This window comes from Dendrobates tinctorius, unplaced genomic scaffold, assembly GCF_039654945.1.
Source record: "Dendrobates tinctorius isolate UK_male_01 unplaced genomic scaffold, ASM3965494v1 ptg000081l, whole genome shotgun sequence".
Taxonomy (NCBI): domain Eukaryota; kingdom Metazoa; phylum Chordata; class Amphibia; order Anura; family Dendrobatidae; genus Dendrobates; species Dendrobates tinctorius.
Window position 1 is genome coordinate 21,460,963 of NW_027361749.1, and position 27,366 is coordinate 21,488,328.

A 27,366-nucleotide genomic window follows, 5' to 3' on the forward strand; every position below is an offset into this window, starting at 1 on the left:
CTGCTCATAATAAATACTGTACATTTACTGGCTATAGGCAGCAACCTCAACATAATCGTAGGGAAATAACATTTTTCTTACAGTACATCACATGAAGTTGTGATAATCAATATCATATATATATAACAAGATGAACCAAGTGCAAATGACTAAATCATAGAGATACAGGAAAGATGTATATCTTTGTACCGTGTTAGCCAGTAGATAGAAAAATATTCAGGATTGAGAGTCCTCAGTAGTTGATACCTTTTAATGGCTAACTGAAAAGATGGTAACACATTGCAAGGTTTCGAGACTACTCAGGTCTCTTCATCAGGCATAGACTAATACAAAATCTGAAGTCACATATTTATGCACAATACAGCCTAGAAAAAATGCAATAGATAAGACAAGTGACGTGAAGCAGAACTATCAATATGGGAGAGGGATAGATATAAACATTGGACCAGTTCATAGATAAGGAGTCCGGATGTTTTATGGTCCTCTGATTGGGGTCTAGTTCTGTGTTGTGATGCCCCCCCACGGTTTTAAAAGGAAATTCCTTAATTGATGTAAAAAGACATAAATCCATGCGACACATTCATTCCAGCACTGAGAGTGTCAAAGTTCGTCATAAATTTGTACTCCCAAACTCGTCTCTCTCTCTGAGATGTGAAGTTACCTTTCAATACCAGTAATACCAATACCAGTGGATATGAAATTACTGGTATTGAAAGGTAACTTCACATCTCAGAGAGAGAGACGAGTTTGGGAGTACAAATTTATGACGAACTTTGACACTCTCAGTGCTGGAATGAATGTGTCGCATGGATTTTTGTCTTTTTACATCAATTAAGGAATTTCCTTTTAAAACCGTGTGGGGGCATCACAACACAGAACTAGACCCCAATCAGAGGACCATAAAACATCCGGACTCCTTATCTATGAACTGGTCCAATGTTTATATTTGTTTCTCCCTCTCCCATATTGATAGTTCTGCTTCACGTCACTTGTCTTATCTATTGCATTTTTTCTGTGCTGTATTGTGCATAAATATGTGACTTCAGATTTTGTATTAGTCTAGCCTGATGAAGAGACCTGAGTAGTCTCGAAAGCTTGCAATGTATTACCATCTTTTCAGTTAGCCATTAAAAGGTATCAACTACTGAGGACTCTCAATCCTGAATATTTTTAAATCATAGAGATAATTCTGGCATTTGGGTGATAGTTTGGAAGCTCAGCGTTTTAAAGGGAGTCGATCAACCCCAAAACACTAACTGAACTACTTATACAGCTATGCAGGGGACTTGGCCCCTATAAAAATCATACCTGTAGAATAGATTTTAGTGGTTTAGTTATCATAAATAAAAGATATATTTTGTATTCAAATGAGAGGACTTTGTTGCACCCTTGGCTTAGACAAAGGCTCAGTGCACGATTACGCCCATAAGTTTTCATTGCGAGCACTATGTCATATTGTGATTGACAGTGCACTTTACAGCAGTGCTCAGATAATGTTATTACTGCTCTCAATGACTGCTCCTGAGTCCTGTCAACAGTAATGAGAGGCGGCCGCAGACAGGAGTCAGATGAAACCTGGCAGTGAACCACTGAGCTTGGTTGCAGGGTCCGCGCAGAGGTTCAGAGCCACTGATTATCATATTACCTCTGCAAGGAGTGCACTGTCAATCAGGATATGTCACTGTATTCAAACTGAGCGGGTATAACGGTTCATTGAGCCTTTTCACCACACCAAGAAGTCACCTCACATCATTTGGATGTTATACAAATACATACCTTTATTCAGACACCAAAAGTGTTGGTACCCTATAAATGATTCAAAAAATGAAGCATTTCTCCCAGAAAATTATTTAAATTGCACATTTTGCTATACAAGTTTATTTCCTTTGTGTGTATTGGAACAGCACAAAAAAGAACAGAGAGGAAAGGCAAATTGGACATAATTTCACACAAAAATTAAAAAATAGGTCAGACAGTATTGTTGGCACCATTACAAAATTAAGGGTAAACAACTTTGTTTCAAGCATGTGATGCTCGTTCAAACTCACCTATGGCAAGTAACAGGTGTGGGCAATATAAAAAGGGGAGAAGTTGACTCAATCTTTGCATTGTGTGTCTTTCGGTGATATTAAATATACTTTCCCACAGCGTGGTTCCAAGAGCGGTATTTTCTTGTGTACTGGCCCTTGGAAAACTTCAATGTGAGTACATACAGTCTTTTTTCTTGCGGACTGGCTTTACCACTAGTGGCATAGCGACTGGCTTCTGAGCGCCGTTTTGGACTTTTACTATTTTTTTTTCTGTCTGAGAACTTGATAACCAAAATTAATGAAAAATATCAACAATCTCAAGGGAAGAAGTCCATCTCCAGAGTTCTTGCTGTTCGTTTGTCCACAGTGCGCAACATAATCAAGACGTTTACTACGCATGGCATCGTAGATAATCCCCCTAGTTGTAGGCAGCAAAATAATGCAGAATAGTTCGGATGGTGGACAAGCAGCCCCAATCAAGTTCTAAAGAAATTCAAGCTGTCCTGCAGGCTCAGGGTGCATCAGTGTCAGCGCAAACTATCCGCCGACATTTGAATGAAATGAAACACTATGGCAGGAGAACCAGGAGGACCCCACTGCTGACACAGAGTTTTAAAGAAGCTAGACTAGTTTCCCAAAATGTACATGAGTAAACGAAAATTCTTCTGTGAAAGCGTCTTGTAGACAGATCAGACCAAGATAGAGATTTTTGGTAAAGCACGTCATTCTACTTTTTACCAAAAATGGAATGAGGCCTACAAAGAAAAGAACACACTGCCTATAAACAAATATGGTGGATTTTCAAAGATGTTTTGTGTTTTCTTTGCTGCCTCTGGCACTGGGTGCCCTGACTGTGTGTAAGGCATCATGAAATTTGAAGAATTTTGGGTTGCAATGCAGTGCCCAGTGTCAGAAAGCTGGGTTTGCATCCTAGGACTTGAGTCTTCCAGCAAGACAATGACCCCAAACATACTTCAAGAAGCACCCAGAAATGGATGGAAACAAAGTGCTGGAGAGTTCTGAAGTGGCCAACAATGAGTCCAGTTCTAAATCCCATTGAACACCTATGGAGAGACCTGAAAATTGCTGTTGGGAGAAGGCGCCCTTCTAATATGAGAGACTTGGAACAATTTGCAAAAGAATAGTGGTCACAAATTTCAGTTGAGAGGTGTAAGAAGCTTGTTGATGGCTATAGGATGCAATTGATTACAGTTATTTATTCTAAAGGGTGTGCAACCAAATATTAAGTTGAGGTTGCCAACAATTTGTCTGTCCCATTTTGGGGGTTTTACATGAAACACAGAAAAAATATCCGTGTATTACAAAACGTGTGTAATTGCAATAATTTTCTGGGAGAAATAATTAATTTTCTAGAACAATTTCAAAGGTGCCAACTAGTGATGAGCGAGTACACTCATTTCTTGGGTTTTCCCGCGCATGCTCAGGTTTCCTCCCGAGTATTTTGGCGTGCTCGGAGATGTAGTTTGTGTCGACGCAGCTGCATGATTTGCGACTGCTGGACAGGCTGAATACATGTGAGGAATGTCTGTTTGTTAGGGAATCCCCACATATATTCAGGCTGTCTAGCAGTCACAAATCATGCAGCTGCTTCGACACAAACTAAATCTCTGAGCACGCCAAAATACTTGGAGGACACCCGAGCATGCTCGAAAAAACCCGAGCAACGAGTATACTCACTCATCACTAGTGCCAACACTTTCGGCCATGACTGTGAGTGGTTTAGCTAGCGTTCTGGGCAGGGAAAACTCCCTTTAATTTTTCCAACAACTTTATTAAAATGAATAAAATGAATCACAGAGGCTATCTACCGGACAACATTTATATCCTTTTTGCTCATTTGTTTTACACAGTGTTTTGTTTTGATTGCAGCCCATGGGATCAGAGCGGATGGAGATGCGCAAGCGGCAGATGTCAGTGCACCAGGAGACCGTGAGCTCCTCTCAAGCACAGCAGGGAGTTGGGAATAGGGGATCCAATGCCTGTTGCTTCTGTTGGTGCTGTTGTTGCAGCTGCTCTTGGTAAGTACCGTAATTGCTATCTTTCATATAATAATGCACATGGTGCAGCTATGTGCACGGTCTGAATGCGCTCAATGGCTGTGGTGCCACATGGAGCATCTGTACAGCACCTCATAACTTGTTAATGTAATAGTAGATATGGTAAATGCGCCCCTGAGATTACCTCACCTTGCCTAACTAGCTTTATTGTCATGGCAGCGACAAACTCACCTGACTGCAGCTCACTTATAATGCCAAAATAGTCACAACCCACTTGTGATGTCACGGTTCACCTGATAAAGACACATTTGTGATGTCACATTAGTTTGCCTGATGGGAACACCATTGTGATGTCACGGCAGCAAACCAGACTAAAACGCTCATGTGATGTCATAACAGTTTTCCGGACTGAACAGTTGTGATGCTAAATTGCTGTGATATCATTGCAGTTCATCTGTATGAAACCTGCTTGTGATGTCACAGCAACTTACCTAATAGAAAGAAATTAGTGATGTCACATTTTCACAAGTTCCTACGAAGCTGACACTCCAAGTGAGGCCACCTGAGCAATAACACTGTAACCTTGATTCATTCTGCTTATGTACTGACAACAAACCACATCCCAGCTCAACAACCCCCATAACTGGAGTAATCTACATTTAGGGGCTCTGCTCCATTGTATCTGTGCCTTATATGTGTCATTTAGTGTTTAGCGGGTTTATCTTATATAGGAACTGGATGTTACTTCTACCAACTTTTGCAGAAATGAATAATCCAGGTCAGGGGACGTACATAGCAGCATGGTGCTCACATCGAAAGTACTTATTGAGCCTTCCTTAAAAAAAAATTGTGGAGTAGTCGAGGTCACGGCACATAGGTGTGATAACAGAAGGTCATATCTCTCAACTTTAAACAAGAATCAAAGCACAGTGCACATGTCACACAAGGACTGTGCACATGTCACACAAGCTGAGGTAACATGTCACACAAGCACAGTGCACGTCACACAAACTGAGGTAACATGTCACACAAGCACAGTGCACATGTCACACAAGCTGAGGTAACATGTCACACAAGCACAGTGCACAAGTTACACAAGCTGAGGTAACATGTCACACAAGCACAATCCACATGTCACACAAGCACAGCGCACATGTCACACAAGTATAGTGCATATGTCACACAAGCACAGTGCACATGTCACACAAGCCAAGGTAACATGTCACACAAGCACATTGCACATGTCACACAAGCCAAGGTAACATGTCACACAAGCACATTGCACATGTCACGCAAGCCAAGGTAACATGTCACACAAGCACATTGCACATGTCACACAAGCACAGTGCACATGTCACACAAGCCAAGGTAACATGTCACACAAGCACAGTGTACATGTCACACAAGCCAAGGTAACAGGTCACACAAGCACAGTGCACATGTCACACAAGCCAAGGTAACATGTCACACAAGCACATTGCACATGTCACACAAGCACAGTGCACATGTCACACAAGCCAAGGTAACATGTCACACAAGCAAAGTGCACATGTCACACAAGCACAGTTGCACATAGATGCTCATCACAGACGCACAGAGATCTTCACACAAGTACAGTGCCGGGCAGCTTTAGAATGCTATTAAGCTGCAGATTTACCCCATATCGGCAGGTTAATAGTATTTGGTGACATGGCAGGGTCCCTCTAATGTTTTTAACTGTTCTTTTTTTGTCTAAATAAAGTTGCTAAGTTTTTTCTATGTTGGAGGTTCAGATTTTTTTTGTATGTATCACAGGTCATTAATGGGTTATAAGAGCATTTTAGCTTTTTCCCCATCCATTACTAATGTGTGTGCATTAAAATTCTTACCCATCATTGTCTTCTGTCATTTCCAGCGCTGCTCCTCGCCTGCATCCTGTGACCACAGATCTAGCTTGCTGGCACACACAGTGGACCATTACTTATTTTCTCAGTTAACTCCATGAAAGCCTTGTTCTGAACCTCATAGATTTACATTGAGAAAGTGTCTTCTATTCCCCTCGGGAGACGTTGTATGAGCAAGCTGGTCACAACTGCAGTCACAAGAGAGGACCGGAGCACCACAGAACATAAACATGTTACTGATTAAAAAACACTAGAATGGTCCTTTAAGTGTTCCATTGTTTTCTATGGTCATCTTAGCATTGATGGCTTTATACAAATTTATTAGGGATCCCTTTTTTTTAGTATAGGTAATAGTGGAGGTTAACAGTATAACCTACTTGAATGTCTTCATACCAGGCCATGGATTTTGCATACCTTTTTGACTAGATATATATCTGGTCTTATAAAATGTCCCAAATAAGAAGAACTGAGCATAAGCTGAAATCACACATGTATGTAGATATAGCTGATATGCACAGTGCATGTATTTTACATTGTGCTGTACCCGCGGACAGATTAAGAGCCTGGGACACAGAACCGCTGGCACTTTGTCACAGGCAATTTTCTTGCAAATGCCAACTTGTTCTTTGTAATGTCCTCTGTAGAAATGGTAATATATTTTCCTTTATAAGCAGAGAGTATAATTAAGGTATATTACTGATTATATTTCCATTACTTTCTACTCTACATATTTATGGGGCATTTAATTAACATCAACCATGCTAATCAGACAAACGGCAAATGAAATATCTCCACATGTCTACTAAGAAATAAGGTCTATACTGTCATGTACGTACAACTGCTCCCCGACCTAAATGTCACTCTCCCGTATGGAAATATTTGATTTTAACATGTGTCAAATCCCAAAGTGCCCATATATACATAATATACAGCCATATGTATATAGACATACCCGGAATAGCTGAAATTATAAGACAAATATGAAATGAGCCGATGAATATTTCATTACAACGTTTTTTTTTATAGAAGTCATCATATAAATTTATGAGAATCTTTACAACACGCAATGAAAATATGATCATGAATATGGCCATACACATGAGGCAGCTGTCGGATGATTGCCCCATACACATGGGTTGTGTGATCATTTATATTCAACAGGGAGAGGGGAGAAATCTGGTGACAGACACTACTGGCAATATTCTTATCTCCCGCGAAAACAATAGAATCAGGCATTGAATTTAGAAATGCCCAATTTTACTCTCCCCGGACAATATCTGTCAGTAGACTGCCATACACATCAGATGGTGGTGCTGGTTTGGTTCACTATCTTCTACTGTGTGTGAGCAAGTAGTCTTACCTCTATACAGAGAGAGTTATGAGAGGGACTGTCCAGCACATCATTGTGAGACGGATCACAGAGGACACCCCAGGAATATGGAGAAAGACAACTGTCCAGCAGTCTATTTGTGTCCAAAACTCGAGGTAGACGAATCCTAGAGCACAAACAGCTCATCCGAGAGAATCCGAGCTCACCATGATCACACGCTGGTCAAACTATGATGAGTGTGACTTACATAATTGGCCCAATGAGAGGATATACACTGCTGTGACCCTAGAATTAGACGGAGGGTAGGTTTTAGACATGGTTGTAGATAGAATATAGACCATGCAGCTACTTTGGGACCCCGAAGAAGATGAGGCCAAACTCAAGTTGGATGCGTTTTTTGTTCCATTAGGTAGTGAGATTAGTGTTATGTACCAGTGAAGAGGAACTACAATATTAGCCAACAAGGGAGTTGGGAATTGGGGCTCTTCTTTTTTATATGTGCCCCCACTTTAAAATAAAGCCATCTTATAATGTACTGTATGTAGCTAGAGCTCGGACTGAGGAGCAGAGAAGAGGGACTGGAGAGTATTAAATGCAGAGTCTCCTTTACACTTGACGTCAAAGGATTCCCCCCCCCCCCAACCACCACCCAACACCAAAACTTGTGATTGTGGAACATGGAAGATTTTTAAACACAGTCATGCTGCTACCATGATCATCAACCTAGGTATGGTCTCATCTAGGCACAAGATTGCTCACAGACTTGTTATAAATTAATAAGATAACATTTCCAAAGCTGTGCATCCAAAGATGAGTCCTGCCACATATCATCAGGCCATGAATGTAGTAGCAAATGGCTAAGTTCACATATATCCATGCAAAATGTTTACGACTTTTTATATTGCCTCTAAACTAACGTATTATTACATAAAATTGTACATGCTGTGCAAAAGTTTGTGATTAACCCTTTATGATTAATGATCCATGTTCACAGTCTCACAGTCAGGAATCAGGAAGATGAGAGGACAAGAAGGTCTTCTAATGAAATCAGAGGTGCTGGCATACCAAACTGTGAAGAAAGGCAAGTAGCAGCTTTAGTTGTTTTACTTTTTCATGTACAGGCTGATGTTTTTGACAACTATCCCTACATGAGCATATATACAGTATAAGAGCAGTCAATCAGTAAGTGACTCCACCTCCAGGACTCTTACACCCAGGAACAGGTCAGCTCCACTTGCATTGACTCCGTCTCCAGGACTCATACACCCAGGAGCAGGTCAGCTCCCCTTGCCGTGACTCCGCCTCCAGGACTCATACACCCAGGAGCATGCTCAGCTCCCCTCTGCAGGCAGCATTCTTTATATGACATGCCTTTTCTAAATTTCAGTCTACTGATACACAATAGGAACCAACTCTGAACTAAGTTGTATACTAGCGCATAGTGATGGAAAATTCAAGCCATGGTCTGATTGGTTGAGCCTCGTACAGACTTGTTTTGCTATACTGTCTTAACTCATCAGTGGACAAATAAATGGTACCGTAGAGGAATAAGGAGGTCTGCCCTCTGTCCTAGACCTACTTGACACATCCATGTCTCAAGTACATGTGTTATCTGTTTTTTTCATGGATACCACACGTACCCACTATAACCTCTGGTGCTGTGCACACTTCTGTGTTTTTCCGGCAGCACGGATGACAAGGGCCAATATAAGTCTATGGGTATGTAAAATCGTGTACAGAACACAATGGCATTTGTGTGCTGTACTTGATTAACATTGGAAAGTATAGAGAAGCTTTGTAATTGATATATTTCATTATCTGTACCTGAAAAACACTGATAAAAACAGACACATGGATGACACACTGCGTGGTTACACGCACGTTTTATACATACCTATGGAGGAGGCCTAGCCTAATGGTAAAAGCTGCAAAATGACTGCTACACATTGTGGTCATATTGCGCTTTTTATTAGCGTGTGTCGAGAAATTGGGAAAAAGTCGCATTGTTTTTTTCAATGTGTATATAGACCCTAATACCTACCATAACATCTCGCATGATATACTCATGCAAGAGTGTCTCTCTTTTTAGAAAAAAAATGAACACTTTTGTTTCATCCTGTACAATTTCTGTAGTGGCCTAGTGAGTGTAGGATACCATAAGGCATATATACAGTTGTAGCCAAAAGTATTGACACCCCTGCAATTCTGTCAGATAATACTCAGTTTCTTCCTGAAAATGATTGCAAACACAAATTCTTTGGTATTATTATCTTCATTTAATTTGTCTTAAATGAAAAAAACAGAAAAGAGAATGAAGCAAAAAGCAAAACATTGATCATTTCACACAAATCTCCCAAAATGGACCAGACACAAGTATTGGCACCCTCAGCCTAATACTTGGTTGCACAACCTTTAGCCAAAATAACTGCGACCAACCGCTTGCGGTAACCATCAATGAGTTTCTTACAATGCTCTGCTGGAATTTTAGACCATTCTTCTTTGGCAAACTGCTCCTGGTCCCTGATATTAGAAGGGTGCCTTCTCCAAACTGCCATTTTTAGATCTCTCCACAGGTGTTCTATGGGATTTAGGTCTGGACTCATTGCTGGCCACCTTAGAAGTATCCAGTGCTTTCTCTCAAACCATTTTTTTCTAGTGCTTTTTGAAGTGTGTTTTGGGTCATTGTCCTGCTGGAAGACCCATGACCTCTGAGGGAGATCCAGCTTTCTCACACTGGGCCCTACATTATGCTGCAAAATTTGTTGGTAGTCTTCAGACTTAATAATGCCATGCACACGGTCAAGCAGTCCAGTGCCAGAGGCAGCAAAGCAACCCCAAAACATCAGGGAACATCCACCATGTTTGATTGTAGGGACCGTGTTCTTTTCTTTGAATGCCTCGTTTTTCTCCTGTAAACTCTATGTTGATGCCTTTGCCCATAAAGCTCTACTTTTGTCTCATGTGACCAGAGAACATTCTTCCAAAACGTTTTAGGCTTTTTCAGGTAAGTTTTGGCAAACTCCAGCCTGGCTTTTTTATGTCTCGGGGTAAGAAGTGGGGTCTTCCTGGGTCTCCTACCATACAGTCCCTTTTCATTCAGACGCCGACGGATAGTACGGTTTGACACTGTTGTACCCTCGAACTGCAGGGCAGCTTGAACTTCTTTGGATGTTAGTCGAGGTTCTTTATCCAACATCCGCACAATCTTGCGTTGAAATCTCTTGTCAATTTTACTTTTCCGTCCACATCTAGGGAGGTTAGCCACAGTGCCATGGGCTTTAAACTTCTTGATGACACTGCGCACGGTAGACACAGGAACATTCAGGTCTTTGGAGATGGACTTGTAGCCTTGAGATTGCTCATGCTTCCTCACAATTTGGTTTCTCAAGTCCTCAGACAGTTCTTTGGTCTTCTTTCTTTTCTCCATGCTCAATGTGGTACACACAAGGACACAGGACAGAGGTTGAGTCAACTTTAATCCATGTCAACTGGCTGCAAGTGTGATTTAGTTATTGCCAACACCTGTTAGGTGCCACAGGTAAGTTACAGGTGCTGTTAATTACACAAATTAGAGAAGCATCACATGATTTTTCGAACAGTGCCAATACTTTTGTCCACCCTCTTTTTTATGTTTGGTGTGGAATTATATCCAATTTGGCTTTAGGACAATTCTTTTTGTGTTTTTTCATTTAAGACAAATTAAATGAAGATAATAATACCAAAGAATTTGTGTTTGCAATCATTTTCAGGAAGAAACTGAGTATTATCTGACAGAACTGCAGGGGTGTCAATACTTTTGGCCACAACTGTACATGAAGGGGTTGTCTGGGACTAACATATTGTTGACCTGTCTCTAGGATAGACCATCAATTTCAGATCAGTAAGGGTCCAACTCCTAGCCCCCCCCTGATTAGATGTTATCTGCTCTGGCGGAGTCCGAGAATGTGGTTCGGTACGTTATTTAGTGGCCGCTCTCAGGTACTGCATGTTTTCTCACATTTACTTGAGTATGGGATAAAGTGCCACCCAAGAGTGGCCACTAGACAATGTAAGAGCCACTTTGTGTCAGCTGTGTAAACTATGTATATCTGGCTGCCAACGAAGCTGATAACACTTGATTGGTGCGGGTGCCGCGTGTTAGACCCCATCAATCTTACATTGATGACCTATTCCTTGGAACACTCATCAATATGTTAGTCATGGACAACCTTTTTAATCTACGGCATTTCATCTGTGGAAGAAGTTGGGCAATGGAAGTACCAGTAAACTCCAAACCATATGAATACCTTAAAGATTTGGCCAATAAAAGTAACGAAAGGAGTTTTATGACATAAATTACAACGTCTGATTTCTTCCAGTAGTAATAAATCTTGACTTCATCTTCTCTTTAGTCCAACTCCTACTCTTGAAGATGTGTATTCTTGGGGTCAGTCTTTCGACAAACTTATGAACACACCTGCTGGGAGAAATGCTTTCCGTGAATTTCTCAGAACAGAGTTCAGTGAAGAGAACATGCTTTTCTGGATGGCCTGTGAGGATCTCAAAAAAGAAGCCAACAAAAATGTGATAGAAGAGAAGGCCAGGCTAATATACGAGGACTATATCTCTATTTTATCTCCAAAAGAGGTATATTGTAGTGATGTTTTCCACTCGTCTTTATTTCTTCACCTCTCCTAACCTACATTGTGCCTGCCTTGTTACATAACGATATCTGCCACCATTCCTGACACACGCAATATATTCTAGTGTAGAACAGTGTTTCTCAACTCCAACCTTTACGTACCACAAGTCCAGGCAGGCTTACTCACATATTCTCTCTATGGTGTATTTGCCATATGTGTCCTGTTGAGGTACTGAAAGAGGTTTTCCAAAAATATATGTTTTCTTTACTTCACAGGCTGGCCAAGGTTAAAAATAAGAAACTGAATGGCTCTCATCCTCCATGATGAAGCATATCAATAAGTATTTGAGGGATAATCTGTTGAAAGGACTGATGTCTAAAGCTATGTGCACATATTTTCACATTTTCGCAGGGTTTTTGAATCAGAAACTGAGCAGACACTCTTTAAATCCTCCTCCAAATCTCAAAACTGCTCAGTTTCTGCACTGAAAAACTTTGCAAAAAGGCTCCATGTGCACATAGCCTTAGGTTATGTGCTCACAGCGTCTTTTAGATCAGGGTTCCCCAACTCCAGTCCTCAAGGCCCACCAACAGATCATGTTTTCAGGATTTCCTTAGTATTGCTCAGATGATAATTGCTTCACCTGTGCAATACAAAGGAAATCCTGGAAACATGATCTGTTGGTCGGCCTTGAGAACTGGAGTTGGGGAACCCTGTTTTAGATGCCAGCGTAACCGCTAAGTTTTCCCAGGAGAAGGGATATTTCGGCAGTCACTTTCCTTTCTTTGTACTGTGAAGCGGGCGGCTTCCAAACAGAAGCCGATCAAAGAATGAGCGCATGTCACTTCTTTTAGCCACCTCAGGGTTTCAAAAACCTGAATCAGTTTAAAAAAAAATGTGACATAAGATGGAATCTCTACACACCAATATCGCTTTGACGTTGCTATGCATTATGTTCATTCTATGAGGCTCATTTGCAGTGCTTTTTTAGGCAGATTACGGGTAGAATCCGTCTGAAAAATATGCTGCGTGCACATAGCCTTTAAGAAGTTTTAATATGTGTTTGAAGAGTTTATTTTTCCTAAAGTGTTTTTTGGCAGTGTTATTTTTGAAGTGGATTCTATCAGCAGCTGATTCAAATAATGGACTTTCTATCCCTTTTGATTTTCTATTCATAAGGACTGGAATGTGCCTGGGAGGCTTTGCACCCTACTTTTTCCTGTGCTGTTTCTTATATATATACACACACACACACACTGCTCAAAAAAATAAAGGGAACACTAAAATACCACATCCTAGATATCTCTGAATGAAATATTCCATTTGCAAATTTGTATTCATTGCATAGTGGAATGTGTTCAGAACAATAAAACATAACAATTATCAGTGTAAATCAAAATGAATATCCCATGGAGGTCTGAATTTGGAATGATACTCAAAATCAAAAGTGGAAAATCAAATTACAGGCTGATCCAACTTCAGTGGAAATGCCTCATGACAAGGAAAAGATGCTTGGTAGTGTGTGGCCTCCACGTGCCTGTATGGCTTCCCTACTGTACAATGCCTAGGCATGCTCCTGATGAGGCGGCGGATAGTCTCCTGAGGGATCGCCTCCCAGACCTGGACTAAAGCATCCGCCAACTCCTGGACAGTCTGTGGTGCAACGTGACGTTGGTGGATGGAGCGAGACATGATGTCCAAGATGTGCTCAGATTCAGGTCTGGGGAAAGGGCGGGCCAGTCCATAGCTTCAATGCCTTCGTCTTGCAGGAACTGCTGACACACTGCAGCCACATGAGGTCTGGCATTGTCCTGCATTAGGAGGAACCCAGGGCCAACCGCACCAGCATATGGTCTCACAGGGGGTCTGTGGATCTCATCACGGTACCTAATAGCAGTCAGGCTACCTCTGGCGAGCACATGGCGGGCTGTGCGACCCTCCAGGGAAATGCCACCCCACACCATTACTGACCCTCTGCCACACCGGTCATGCTGAAGGATGTTGCAGGCAGCAGATCGCTCTCCACGGCGTCTCCAGACCCTGTCACGTCTGTCACATGTGCTCAGTGTGAACCTGCTTTCATCTGTGCAAACCACAGGGCGCTAGTGGCAAATTTGCCAATCCTGGTGTTCTGTGGCAAATGCGTCCTGCATGGTGTTGGGCTGTGAGCACATCCCCCATCTGTGGACTTCAGGCCTTCAGACCATCCTCATGGAGTCTGTTTCTAACCATTGGTGCAGACACATGCACATTTGTGGCCTGCTGGAGGTCATTTTGCAGGGCTCTGGCAGTGCTCCTCCTGTTCTTCCTTGCACAAAGGCGGAGGTAGCGGTCCTGCTGCTGGGTTATTGCCCTCCTACGGCCCCCTGCACCTCTCCTGGTGTACTGGCCTGTCTCCTCGTAGCGCTTTCAGCCTCTGGACACTACGCTGACAGACACAGCAAACCTTCTTGCCACAGCTCGCATTGATGTGCCATCCTGGATGAGCTGCACTACCTGAACCACTTGTGTGGGTAGTAGAGTCCGTCTCATGCTACCATGAGTGTGAAAGCACAACATTCAAAAGTGACCAAAGCATCAGCCAGAAAGCATTGGTACTGAGATGTGGTCTGTGGTCCCCACCTGCAGAACCACTCCTTTATTAAGGGTGTCTTGATAATTACTAATAATTTCCATCTGTTGTCTATTCCATTTGCACAACAGCATGTGAAATTGATTGTCAATCAGTGGTGCTTCCTAAGTGGATAATTTGATTTCACAGAAGTTTGATTTACTTGGAGTTATAATCTGTTGTGTAAGTGTTCCCTTTATTTTTTTGAGCAGTATATATATATATATATATATGAACATTTAGTCATGGAGTACAAAAGGAGGGGCTAATGTAACTGACGGGAAGGAATAGAGGGTAAAGAAGGGGGAAAAGGAGCCTGAGGAGGTCTCTAAACACATCCAAATTCTCATCTCATTTATATTGATAGCGGCCAAGCAAACTATAGCATTGGCCTGGAAAAATAATCAAGTTTAGATATATCAGAAGTCAAGAGACGCCTTCCTTGGTATATGATCAATGAAGAATTATCCGCCATACTTATGGATAAAGAAAAGAAAATTTGGCTTCCCTGGGCGGAATACGCCAACCACACACCCTTCACCACACCTTCACTTAGTCTATATTCTCCTGGATTCCTCAGATTCGTCATATTGAGTTTAGACTTGGCTATGTTATTTTTATGGATATATCATGGTCCCATTACAATGAGACTGCCTTTTCAAGTATCCTTTTTTTTTTTAGGGCACCGACTGTCAGCAAAAAAAAAGCTTGAGACACACACGTCCTACTTTGATCCGTGTTGTAGGATGGCAATGGAAGTCAATGGCACTGTGAGGGAAAAAAACGGATAGCACATTCATACAAGAAAAACGGATGCAGCAATGATTGTACAAACTGACACACGGAGCAAATAAGGTTCCAGCACACTGAAAAAAAAAAAAAAACATGGACCATTTTTCACTTAGAAGAAAAAGTACAACTGATATGTGCTACCTGTTTTAGAGTATGTGCACACCTCGTCTTTTTCAAGCAGACAGTTTTGCTCCAAAACCTCTCTGAAAAAGCGCTCAAAAATGCCAAAAAGAATGAACTGCAATATGGAAACGACTAGGTGCGCATGTATCCTGTCTTTTGAGATTTTTTTAACCGCTTCAGGCTTCAAAATCAGATAAATGGATAGAAAAAGTGGCCTGTCCATTGTTCAGGCGGCTTCGCTTAGGAGTTGCTCACTTTTGTATACATAATAATGATAAGGAAAGAAAGCGACAGCAGCACAAGAGACCCCAAATAAGAAGCTTCGGGATATACGGGATAGACACCACCTGGTGCTTGAAAAAAACTGACATATACCATGCCACATTCTAAAAGACATCGTGTTCACATACGCTTATGGTATGTGCACACTGAGTATTTGCTGTAGATTTTTCTGCACTAAAAACTAGTGTTGGCTGGGAAAATGCAGAATACAATACACACATACTATGATGCATTATTTCCTTGCTGGTTTTTTTTCCATTCATTTGAATGAGTGAAAAATGCTGAAAAAATTGAAATGCTGTGGATTTAAAAAAAAAAAAAATATGCAACGTAGCTCTAAAAACACAAGGAAAAATAAATGCACTGTGAGAATGGGATTTTAGTAATCTCATTTATTTTGCTGATACTGTAAAACAATGTTTTATTCTGCACTAAAAAAAAAGCAGCACGATGCTTCTTATGGACACACTGATGGTTTTTTTGGCCGAGTTTTGGAGTTGTTTCAGTATTTGAAGCGTGTCCGCTCAGCTTCTGCTCCAAAAAAAATCTTTTTCTCAGTTCATAGAGCAGAAATGGAATTGAAACTCAATGTTTTTGAGGACTTTTGAGATTTAAAGGAGGATTTGGAGAGTTTACGCTAATTTTCTGCTAAAAAAAAAATGTGGATGCACATAGCCAAAGGCTATGTTCATGCAAAGCTTTTGGAGGAGTTTTCTTGGAGTAGATCCATTCCAAACTCCTGAAAAATGCTCGATAAATACTTCCCATAGTTTTATATAAAAAATCCACATTACTGTTCAACTCAGGGTGCAAAAAAACAAAAGGAATGACCTAGCTACAACAGGCACTTCCAAAATACCATATCACCTACAAATTGACGGAAGCATTTGCCAAGTAAAATTCAATCACTCTTATTTAACAAAAATTAACACAGAAATTCAAATGAATTTTTGTCTTTAGTGGTTATTCACACAAATATGGACCTGAAACCACAGGAATAAATACCCACGTTATAAGCTACTATTCAAGTTTCATAACAAGGTTGGTATGTTCAGAGCTTATAATGAAAAAATCGCTGAAGAGTTCTTTGTGGAATTCTTCTGTGATTTTTTCATTATATGCTCGGAGCTCGTGGAGCAGCGGCGATGACGGCGTGAGTATGAGAGACGGAGTGAGAGAAAGGGTCGTATGTGGAGTGAAAGAGGGGGGGGACGTGAGTGGAGATGGTGAGAGGAGTGTGTGTTGAGGAGGAGTGTGTATTGAGGGTTAACATGGCAAGAGATGTGTGGTGACGGCTGGCATGGTGAGGAAGGTGTGTGTTAGGAAGGTATATGGTGTCGGGGAGTGTGCGGGGGGCAGAAGAGGCACAGTGCTACCACCAAAGGCAGCTTCTGTCTGGATGTGACGTCACCAAGTTACAACCGGACAGAAGCTGTGTTACAACCGGACGGAAGCTGCTTAGCGCCTTTATTATTATAGATAGTGATCTTCACATTTCTGTTTTTTTCCCAGTATCACGGATGACACGGGACAATACAAGTCTATGGTTCAGTGAAAAACACGTACAGCACACGGATGGCATTAATGTACAGTCCGTGTGCCATCCATGTGCTGCACGTGTTTAGCATTGAAATAGCACAGAAAGAGGACTTAAAAATCCTCCAATAATAGAAAACAGTAGGTTTTGGTAGGCTGTGAGTGGTTGTTTCATTGGTATTCTTGCACCTGTGTTACCATCTTAATTATATGGGTCCACTGCATCCTGATAGAGCATTTGTCTGGAGGCCTGGACGGGTAAACCTTTTTGCTCTTTAACGTGTTTAGCATTGCAAAGTATAGGAGGAGAAGCTTTGTAATGTTATTCTTTCATACAGGAAAAACACTGATGACACACAGATGACATCCTGATGGCACACTGACACACAGCACTGACGACATACTGATGGTACACATGACATACTGATGGCACACAGATGACATCCTGATGGCACACTGACACACAGCACTGACGACATACTGATGGTACACATGACATACTGATGGCACACAGATGACATCCTGATGGCACACTGACACACAGCACTGACGACGTACTGATGGTACACATGACACACTGATGGCACACTGACACACAGCACTGACGACATACTGATGGTACACATGACATACTGATGGCACACAGATGACATCCTGATGGCACACTGACACACAGCACTGACGACATACTGATGGTACACATGACATACTGATGGCACACAGATGACATCCTGATGGCACACTGACACACAGCACTGACGACGTACTGATGGTACACATGACACACTGATGGCACACTGACACACAGCACTGACGACGTACTGATGGTACACATGACACACTGATGGCACACAGATGACATCCTGATGGCACACTGACACACAGCACTGACGACATAATGATGGTACACTGATGACACACAGATGACACACTGATGGCGTATTGACTACATACTGATGGCACATTGACACTCTGATGACATACTGATGGCACACTGACACACAGATGACACACAGGTAACACACAGATGGCACACTAATGACATACTGATAGACACTGAAGACATACTGATGGCACACTGAAGACATACTGATGGCACACAAACGACACTGGTACTATATTTTTTTTTGGTACCGGTTTTACACGGACATGTGAAGGGGGCCTCAGGCAGCCTTCTAAGTTGCGTTGTGGCCTTACTGTACCTCCTTATGACAGGCTCCATTCCAAGGTACATATTTCTTGGGGAGAATACCTCACACAGTGTCCGATATCACATCTGAGTTTTGTCTTGTTACATTGACGTAGGTTCTGACAGAAATAGATCATAGCAGATCTCTTCGGACTCCATTTGCTATATTCCCTCTGGAAACATTTCTTCTAGGGGAGGATACATGGACCCCGAAGCCATGATGCCTCTGTGGTCTGCTGCACTGGCTCTACCTAAATGTGCCCATAAATGTTTCACCAGGGTCTAAAAAAAAGTTGAACTATTCCTGTGTGGGGAATACTCTGCAGCTTGCAAACATATTGGTGTAATCTCGGATGATGCGACAGCTGCATCTCCTACTGATGGATAAACAAGCCATCAGTCCTGACATATGGACAGGATCACATATGGAACAGACTTGGGACTGAGATGAACACTATTATTAGCTTTCCAACATTTCAGCTACAACAGATAAAACAGGGTAGAATTTCCCACTATTGCATTGTGAAGCTGTACAGTGGCCAGAGACCGTTCTGCGGCCATAAACAACGGTAAGACATTTACCACGATCTCCTTGTGAGATCCCCACGGGTCGCATATCTGAAGGCCTGGCGAGAAAGAATAATTATTCTGAAAACATTCTGACCTTTCAGGTATTATATTCTCAGACAATATAAGATGGAATGATTAGCAGCAATCGAGAGAAGAGAACAGAGCTGTCAATCACCAGAGCTGCTTACGGTAAATGACTTCTGTATATAGAGATCGTGGCTTATTATGGCTCAGCGTGCCGCTACTCTGCTCACAGTACGGGGGAACCAGTCAGGGGTCTTCTGCTTTGTGGAAAGGTTGCAGGGACGAGGAATTTAAAAAAAAAAATCCACATTTTATTTTTTATTTTTTTCAGGTCAGCTTGGACTCCAGAGTGCGAGAAGTCATCAACAGGAACATGTTGGAACCCTCACAACACACGTTTGACGATGCCCAGCTCCAGATTTACACCTTAATGCACAGAGACTCTTACCCACGTTTCATGAACTCTGTAATCTATAAAACCCTACTTCAGACCTTATCGGAAAATACCGCCGAGTCTTAGTTTTGTTAATGTTTTGTGTTCTTTTTTATTATTATTATTATTATTTTTATTGTCATTTTTATTTATTTAAAGTAAATGGAAAAATGGGTACTACACCTGGCAGGGAGGTTCACACTACCATGAAGTTCACCTGAAAATTCTTCTCAGGCCTATTTTAATATGGACTATGTTACGTTGTCTCCAGCTGTGGGCTCATCGCCGTGCCTGTTGCAGCTAGTGATCAATTTTAGTGATATTTTTTAAATGAAAAAAAAAAGAAGACGGAAATCTTTTTAAATGATATAATATATATAGTAGTTGTATTTTTACAACAGTAAGTAGTATATATTCAGAGACAAACGTTACCCTGGTGGAAGTGCCTTGATGTGTTCATGTCGATTTCCTAGGACTAGATTGGACTATTACACTACAACAATGTACTGTATATGATGTAAAATTCGATCTGTCTATTAAGGAGGGTACTTCCACTTGTCCTCGGGGATATAGGTTTGTGTGTATGCTTATATATAATATACAGGTGCTTCTCACAAAATTAGAATATCATCAAAAAGTTAATTTATTTCAGTTCTTCAATACAAAAAGTGAAACTCCTATATTATATAGAGTCATTATAAACAGCGTGATCTATTTCAGGTGTTTATTTCTGTTAATGTTGATGATTAGGGCTTACAGCCAATGAAAACTCAAAAGTCATTATCTCAGTAAATTACAACACTTTATAACACCAGCTTGAAAAATTATGAAATGAAATGTATGTTCAGTAAATGCACTCAATACTTGGTCGAGTCTCCTTTGGCATCAGTTACTGCATCAATGAGGCATGGCATGAAGACGATCAGCCTGTGGCACTGCTGAGGTGTTATGGAAGCCCAGGTTGCTTTGATAGGAGCCTTCAGCTATTCTGCATTGTTGGGTCTGGTGTCTCTCATCTTCCTCTTGACAATACCTCATAGATTCTCTATGGGGTTAAGGTCAGGCGAGTTTGCTGGCCACTCAAGCTTTTTGGCCACTCAAGCACAGTGATACTGTTGTTTTTAAACCAGGTATTGGTACTTTTGGCAGTGAGGACAGGTGCAAATTCCTACTGGACAATGAAATTTCCATCTCCCAAAAAGCTTGTCAGCTGATGGAAGCATGAAGTGCTCTAAAATTTCCTGGTAGGCGGCTGCACTGACTTTGGTCTTGATAAAACACAGTGTACCTACACCAGCAGATGACATGGCTTCCGAAACCATCACTGATTGTGGAAACTTCACACTAGACCTCAAGCAGCTTGGATTGTGGCCTCTCCACTCTTCCTCCAGACTCGGACCTTGATTTCCAAATGAAAGGCAAAATTTACTTTCATCTGAAAACAAGACCTTAGAACACTGAGCAACAGTCCAGTTCTTTTTCTCCTTGGCCCAGGTAAGACGCTTCTGACGTTGTCTATTGGTCATGAGTGGCTTGACACAAGGAATGCGACACTTGTAGCCCATTTCATGGATACGTCTGTGTGTGTGGTGGCTTTTGAAGCAATGACTCCAGCAGCAGTCCACTCCTTGTTAATCTCCCCCAAATTTTTGAATGGCCTTTTCTTAATCCTTTCAAAGCTGCAATTATCCCGGTTGCTTGTGCACCTTTTTCTACCACACTTTTTACTCAACTCAACTTTCCATTAATATGCTTGGATACAGCACTCTGTGAATAGCCAGCTTTTTTTTTTTAGCAATGACCTTTTGTGGCTTACCCTCCTTTTGGAGTATGTCAATGACTGCCTTCTGGACATCTGTCAAGTCTGCAGTCTTCCCCATGATCATGATTGTGGAGCCTACTGAAACAGACTAAGGGACCTTTTTAAACGCTTAGGAAGCCTTTGCAGGTGTTTTTTGTTAATTATTCTAATTTACTGAGACAATGACTTTTGGAGTTTCATTGGCTGTAAGCCATAGTCATGAACATTAACAGAAATAAACACTTGAAATAGATCACTCTGTAATGACCATATAATATATGAGTTTCACGTTTTGTATTGAAGAACTGAAACAAATTAACTTTTCGTCTTGTGAGAAGCATTTGTATATATATAGCTATGTATATGTACTTACACACAGCAAAAAAGTGTGCCGACAAGAACAATTTCCATTGTCATGGAACAAATCTGGCTTTTTGTTGAAGGCCAGCGTTTCTGATATTATCGTGTGTGAATGATTTGAAGGGTTTTGAATAAATATTTCCTTTTCTTCTTTTGCATTGGGAGAATTAAAGAAATATATGGACATTCACCGACGACAACAATCCTACGATGTAATAAAGCACAATAGTTTTATCCAAACAGTGGTGTTTTTTTCCTACAATAATCCAAATTAAATGTCACAATGAAAATGGAGTTCATTCTGCTAGCCCCTTGCGGTATGTACATAGTTACATAGGTTGAATTAAGACCTAGGTCCATCAAGGTCAACCTTTCTCCACCAATTGTACATTTTGTCACTAAATTAACTATAACCTACAATGTTATGTGTACTGAGGAAATCGGCCCTTTTTTTAAAAGCTGTTATAGTGTCTGCTATTACTGCCTCTTGTGGTCGGACATTCCACATTCTGACTGCTCAGGAACTCTTTTCTTTGGCGCACCAAAAATACCAAATGTCAAAAACTCATCATGGACACACAGCCTGAAGCCAAGGTTACACGTTTTCCCAAATCTATGTATCAATCTACTCTGCTCCCCCGCCTCTGTAATATGGTGCCTTCAGATTGGACACCATCTTTATGGTGACCGGAGCAGTAGTCATGAGATATCAGAATGGCTCAGAACTGTACAAGTATCGCACAGCCATGGATACAAAGAAAATGAGACATACTCAGTAACTCAATTTCCATAAACTCCACAATGGCACTGACAGGAGGAAACGTTAACATGGAAGCAGCCAAAATAATATGGTAGAAAGAATCTGTGCCATTGTGGAGGTTACAGAAAATCCAATTACCGGTTAAGAGTAATTATCTCTTAGGCCTGTTTCACATTTCCGTTTGTTTCCATCAGTCAAAATCCGCCGTTTAGCAAAAAAAACGGATCCGCCTTTTTTTTGGCAGAACCGTTTTTTTTTCCCCATTGACTTGCATTAGCGGCGGATTTTGACGGATGGTCATCCGTTGGATCCGTTTTTTGACGGATCCGCCAAAATTTTGGCATCCGCTTACTTGAGTGGACGGACAATAAAACGTTTTTTGACTGCACGGATCCGCTTTTTCACACTGAGTATGCCCGGAAGAATTTCCAGGCCAGAAATTTAACCCCAAATCCCGTTCTGGCGACAGGAAGAACTCTCTCTCTCTCCCTCCTTTTCCAGGCTGCGGTTCCTTTAAGGCTGTGTGCACACGCTGCGGATTAGGTGCGGATTCATCCGTGCGGATTTTGTAAAATCCGCAGGTGAAACCGCAGGTCAAAAGACCTGCGGTTTTACCTGCGGATTGCTCTGCGGTTTGGCCCTGCGGTTTTTCATCTCAATGGAGGAGATGGCAAACCGCAGGGGAATCCGCAGAAAGAATTGACATGTCAATTCTTTCTGCGGATTGAAAACCGCAGATAATCCACGTGGAAAATTCCGCACCGTCTGCACTGCGGTTTTTGATTCCCATAGGGAATCATGGTACTGTACACCGCAGCAAAAACTGCTGCGGGTCCGCAGCGGCCAAAACCGCTGCGGAACCGCAGCAAAATCCGCAGCGTGTGCACACAGCCTAAATTTCCGACTTCAGCGGATCTGTCAAAACAATGGTCCGGTGGCGTACGTTGTGAACGGACCCGTCTTTTGCATTTTTTTAACGGATTGCACGGATTGACAAAAAAACGGAAGTGTGAAAGAGGCCTAACTAACACCTTCAGAACAGCACTGATTGGAGAAAACAGAGAATAAACCAGGGTGGGACTACTGCCGATAAGATTTTGTGGCCAAAGGTTAAGTTCTGATTAGCAACAGCAGAATGTAATGATTGCGGGAAAATCAGGTAATTTACCTCCCCACAGAGGAGCAAGACAAATCTCCCTGATAGAAGCAGAAAGTCTCTCAGTCTAAGGCTGTGTGCACACGCTGCGGAAAAGGTGTGGATTCATCCGCGCGGATTTTGTACAATCCGCAGGTGAAACCGCAGGTCAAAAGACCTGCGGTTTTACCTGCGGATTGCTCTGCGGTTTTGCCCTGCGGTTTTTCATCTCCTCAATGGAGGAGATGGCAAACCGCAGGAGAATCCGCAGAAAGAATTGACATGTCAATTCTTTCTGCGGATTGAAAACCGCAGATAATCCGCGCGGAAAATTCCGCACCGTCTGCACTGCGGTTTTTGATTCCCATAGGGAATCATTGTACTGTACACCGCAGCAAAAACTGCTGCGGGTCCGCAGCGGCCAAAACCGCTGCGGAACCGCAGCAAAATCCGCAGCGTGTGCACACAGCCTAAGGCCTGTTTCACACTTCAGTTTTTTTGTGTCAGTTAAAATCCGCCAAAATGGCGGAAAGCGGATCCGTTGCTAACTGATGTGAACGGATGCCACCGGATCCGTTTTTTGACGGAACCGATGAATGGAGAATGAGAGCGAGAATGAGAGAGAGAGATGATTTCAGGGTGAAATTTCCGCCTGACTTCATTCCTCCGGGCATGCGCACTATAAAAATGCGGATCCTGCAGCAAAAAAAAACGTTGCATGGTCCGTCCAGGCATCTCGGCGGACGCAAAAAATTGACGGATCCGCAAAAAAATGGATCCAACGGATGGCCATCCGTCAAGATCCGCCGGTAATGCAAATCAATGGGGAAAAAAACATCCGCCAAAAAAATGGCGGATCCTTTTTTTTGCAAAAACGGCGGATTTTGACTGATGGTCAAAAACGGAAGTGTGAAACAGGCCTAAGAGTGGATTTTCAGGAGAAGACCATGCAACCAGCTAACAAAATAAAAAAAAGAACATCTGGCTGCATTGAGCATGTTTTCTGTGATCTGTTGAAAGTTAAATTTTGATGCAACCTAGGGGAAAAATGGGAAGATGATGATGAGAATAATCATTTAAGGAAGGACATGTATAGGCAAATCCAAGAAAAGCCCTGGAACACGTCAACAGTTTTTGTTGTGGTCATAGCCAGAAGCAAGGCAGACGTAAAGAACAGAGGTTTGCATATATTTCTGGGGAGAATATCTTCACAGAATGGATCAAAAAGGCATCAGCCAGTTTATAGTCCAAGATAATTGCTTATTGCTGAACTCGAAAATTGGTGGGCAGACTGGCAATGCTTTAAAATAACAAAATTAATTATACATCTGACAAGTCGATGCTGGCACGGTTATCGCACAGTAACCCATAGGGAAAACACTCATTTTCACATTGCAAAGTCAGTAACGGTGGTGCTCAGCTTCATAATGAGGATAGATACATGTAGTACATTCCAACAAAGACAAGAGGCGGCATTTACCACCGACGTGGCCGGTAAGGATTATTCAGCCATGGGTTTAACAGAGGCACATAGCTAGAAAACAGCTGTTTTGTGTGCATTCACACTTCTTCCAGCCCTGACGTGAGTTGTGAAACCACCTCCTTAAATACTTAAAATCATCATTTACAAAACTATAAAAGTTAAAGGGGTCGTCCAGTCTTCTGAATCCTGACATCATCCTTTCAAAAATTCTATGAGTAATATTCTTATTCTCAAATATAGTATTAGAAAAAAAAAAAAGGTATATGACTGAAAGTGATCCTTTGTTATCTAAAATGGCTTTGAAAAAAAATATATACCGTAATTTCATCTAGGCCAGGGATGTCAAACACAAATACACAGAGGGGAGCGAATTGTAAAAACTTGCAAAGTTGCAAGGCAACCATGATATTTATTTTAAAAATGTCTACAATCGAGGATGTTTTTGCTTAACAAATATAACAATGAACCTTTTAATATGGAAACAAACTTAAAGGGGTTGTACCACAAACAAAGTTTATTTTAAGTAATAGATCTTAGAATAAAATAAACACCTAACCAAATAGGGACATACTGGAATAATATAATGTGTTATGTAAGAACAGTAAAAATATGTGGCCAAATGGCCCAATTTAAATATATAATAGCAAAGGATAAAAATCTTGAATAATACAGATAATGAAGTATGATACCAATAAAAGTGCCTGCAAAAAACACTAACATACTCCAACTGTGAATTCATCCACAGTACCCTCCACACACACGGTTATGATGACCCTACTGTAAATCCCCCTTGGCAAAGTATGGTGACCTCATTGCAGTATCATTCCCCAACTGTGATCTCCACACAACACTCCACAGAGTATAATGGGCCCTGAATTGCCTTCCTAAGGCTATGTGCACGGTGCGGATTCTGCTGCGGATCTGCAGCGGTTTTGGCCCTGCGGGTCCGCAGCAGATTTAGGTGCGTTGTACAGTACCATTGTTTTCAATGGTAAACTGGAAAACGCTGTGCACATGCTGTGGGTTTTTCCGCATTCCAATCCGCAGTATGTCAATTCTTTGGGCGGATTCCGCTGCGGTTTCACACCTCCATTGTAAAGGTGTGAAACTGCAGGGCTAAACCGCAGGCTAATCCGCAGGTAAACCGCAGGTCTTTTGACCTGAGAATTTACCTGCAGATTTTTCCAAATCCACACGGTAAAATCTGCTGGACCAAAATCTACGTGTGCACATAGCCTTACAGTATAATGGATCCACATAGTTCTCCATACAGTAAATGGGACTCCATTGCCTTCCATAGAGTATAATCAGCCCTGAATTGCCTTCCATACAGTATAATGGGCCCACATAGTCCTTCATACAGTATAATGGGCTCTGCATTGCCTTCCATACAGTATAATGGCCCCACATAGTCCTCCATACAGTATAATGGGCTCTGCATTGCCTTCCATACAGTATAATGGCCCCACATAGTCCTCCATACAGTATAATGGGCTCTGCATTGCCTTCCATACAGTATACTGGCCCCACATAGTCCTCCATACAGTATAATGGGCTCTGCATTGCCTTCCATACAGTATACTGGCCCCACATAGTCCTCCATACAGTATAATGGGCTCTGCATTGCCTTCCATACAGTATACTGGCCCCACATAGTCCTCCATACAGTATAATGGGCTCTGCATTGCCTTCCATACAGTATACTGGCCCCACATAGTCCTCCATACAGTATAATGGGCTCTGCATTGCCTTCCATACAGTATACTGGCCCCACATAGTCCTCCATACAGTATAATGGGCTCTGCATTGCCTTCCATACAGTATAATGGGTTCTGCATTTCCCTCAATTAAGTATATTGGCCCCACATGGTCATCCATACAGTATAATGGCCACATAAAAAAAAAAAAACACTCGCCTCTGCCATGTCTCCCGCTGCTCCGATCATGGCAGCAAGCACTCTGAACCCCTGCACTGCTCGGCACTGAGGGCATTTTGTAGTGATGTCATCACGCCTGCTGCGCTGAAACGTCAGACGCAGAGGGAGGATTATGAGGGAAGTGCATTGTTTTTAAGTGTATCGGCATCCTGGATGCTGATACAGTTGAAAGTGCATCTTGGGCCAAATATACTCACTCTGCGCCCCAGATTTGGCCTGAGAGCTAGAGTTTCACACGTGTGATCTAGGGATATACTTAAAGGCCAGACCAAACAAAAACACTTGATGCGAATTGATGAGGAGAGAAACCAAATTAATTATTAAACAGGAGGCATTAGGTCTCAAAGCTCTAAATGATGTTTGCTCTATTCTGTAATTTGCACAAATATTATTAACATGGTTATAAATCACATCTGTTAACATCCTGTCCAACCTAATTTTTAGATT

At 41.8% G+C, this 27,366-nt stretch overlaps 1 protein-coding gene across 4 annotated transcripts in view; it reads left to right on the top strand.

Annotated features, from left to right (window-relative positions):
* Positions 1–21,844, top strand: part of RGS20 (regulator of G protein signaling 20) — a 124,246-nt gene extending 102,402 nt beyond the window's left edge. For all 4 annotated transcript variants that reach the window (XM_073583814.1, XM_073583816.1, XM_073583813.1 and 1 more), the window contains exons 2-5: positions 3,921–4,069; positions 8,256–8,342; positions 11,653–11,887; positions 19,342–21,844. In XM_073583814.1, coding sequence (XP_073439915.1) covers positions 3,924–4,069; positions 8,256–8,342; positions 11,653–11,887; positions 19,342–19,530 — 657 coding nt within the window. In that variant the 5' untranslated portion in view covers positions 3,921–3,923 and the 3' untranslated portion in view covers positions 19,531–21,844. The remainder of the gene's footprint in view (positions 1–3,920; positions 4,070–8,255; positions 8,343–11,652; positions 11,888–19,341) is intronic.
* The last annotated feature ends 5,522 nt before the right edge of the window (positions 21,845–27,366 follow it).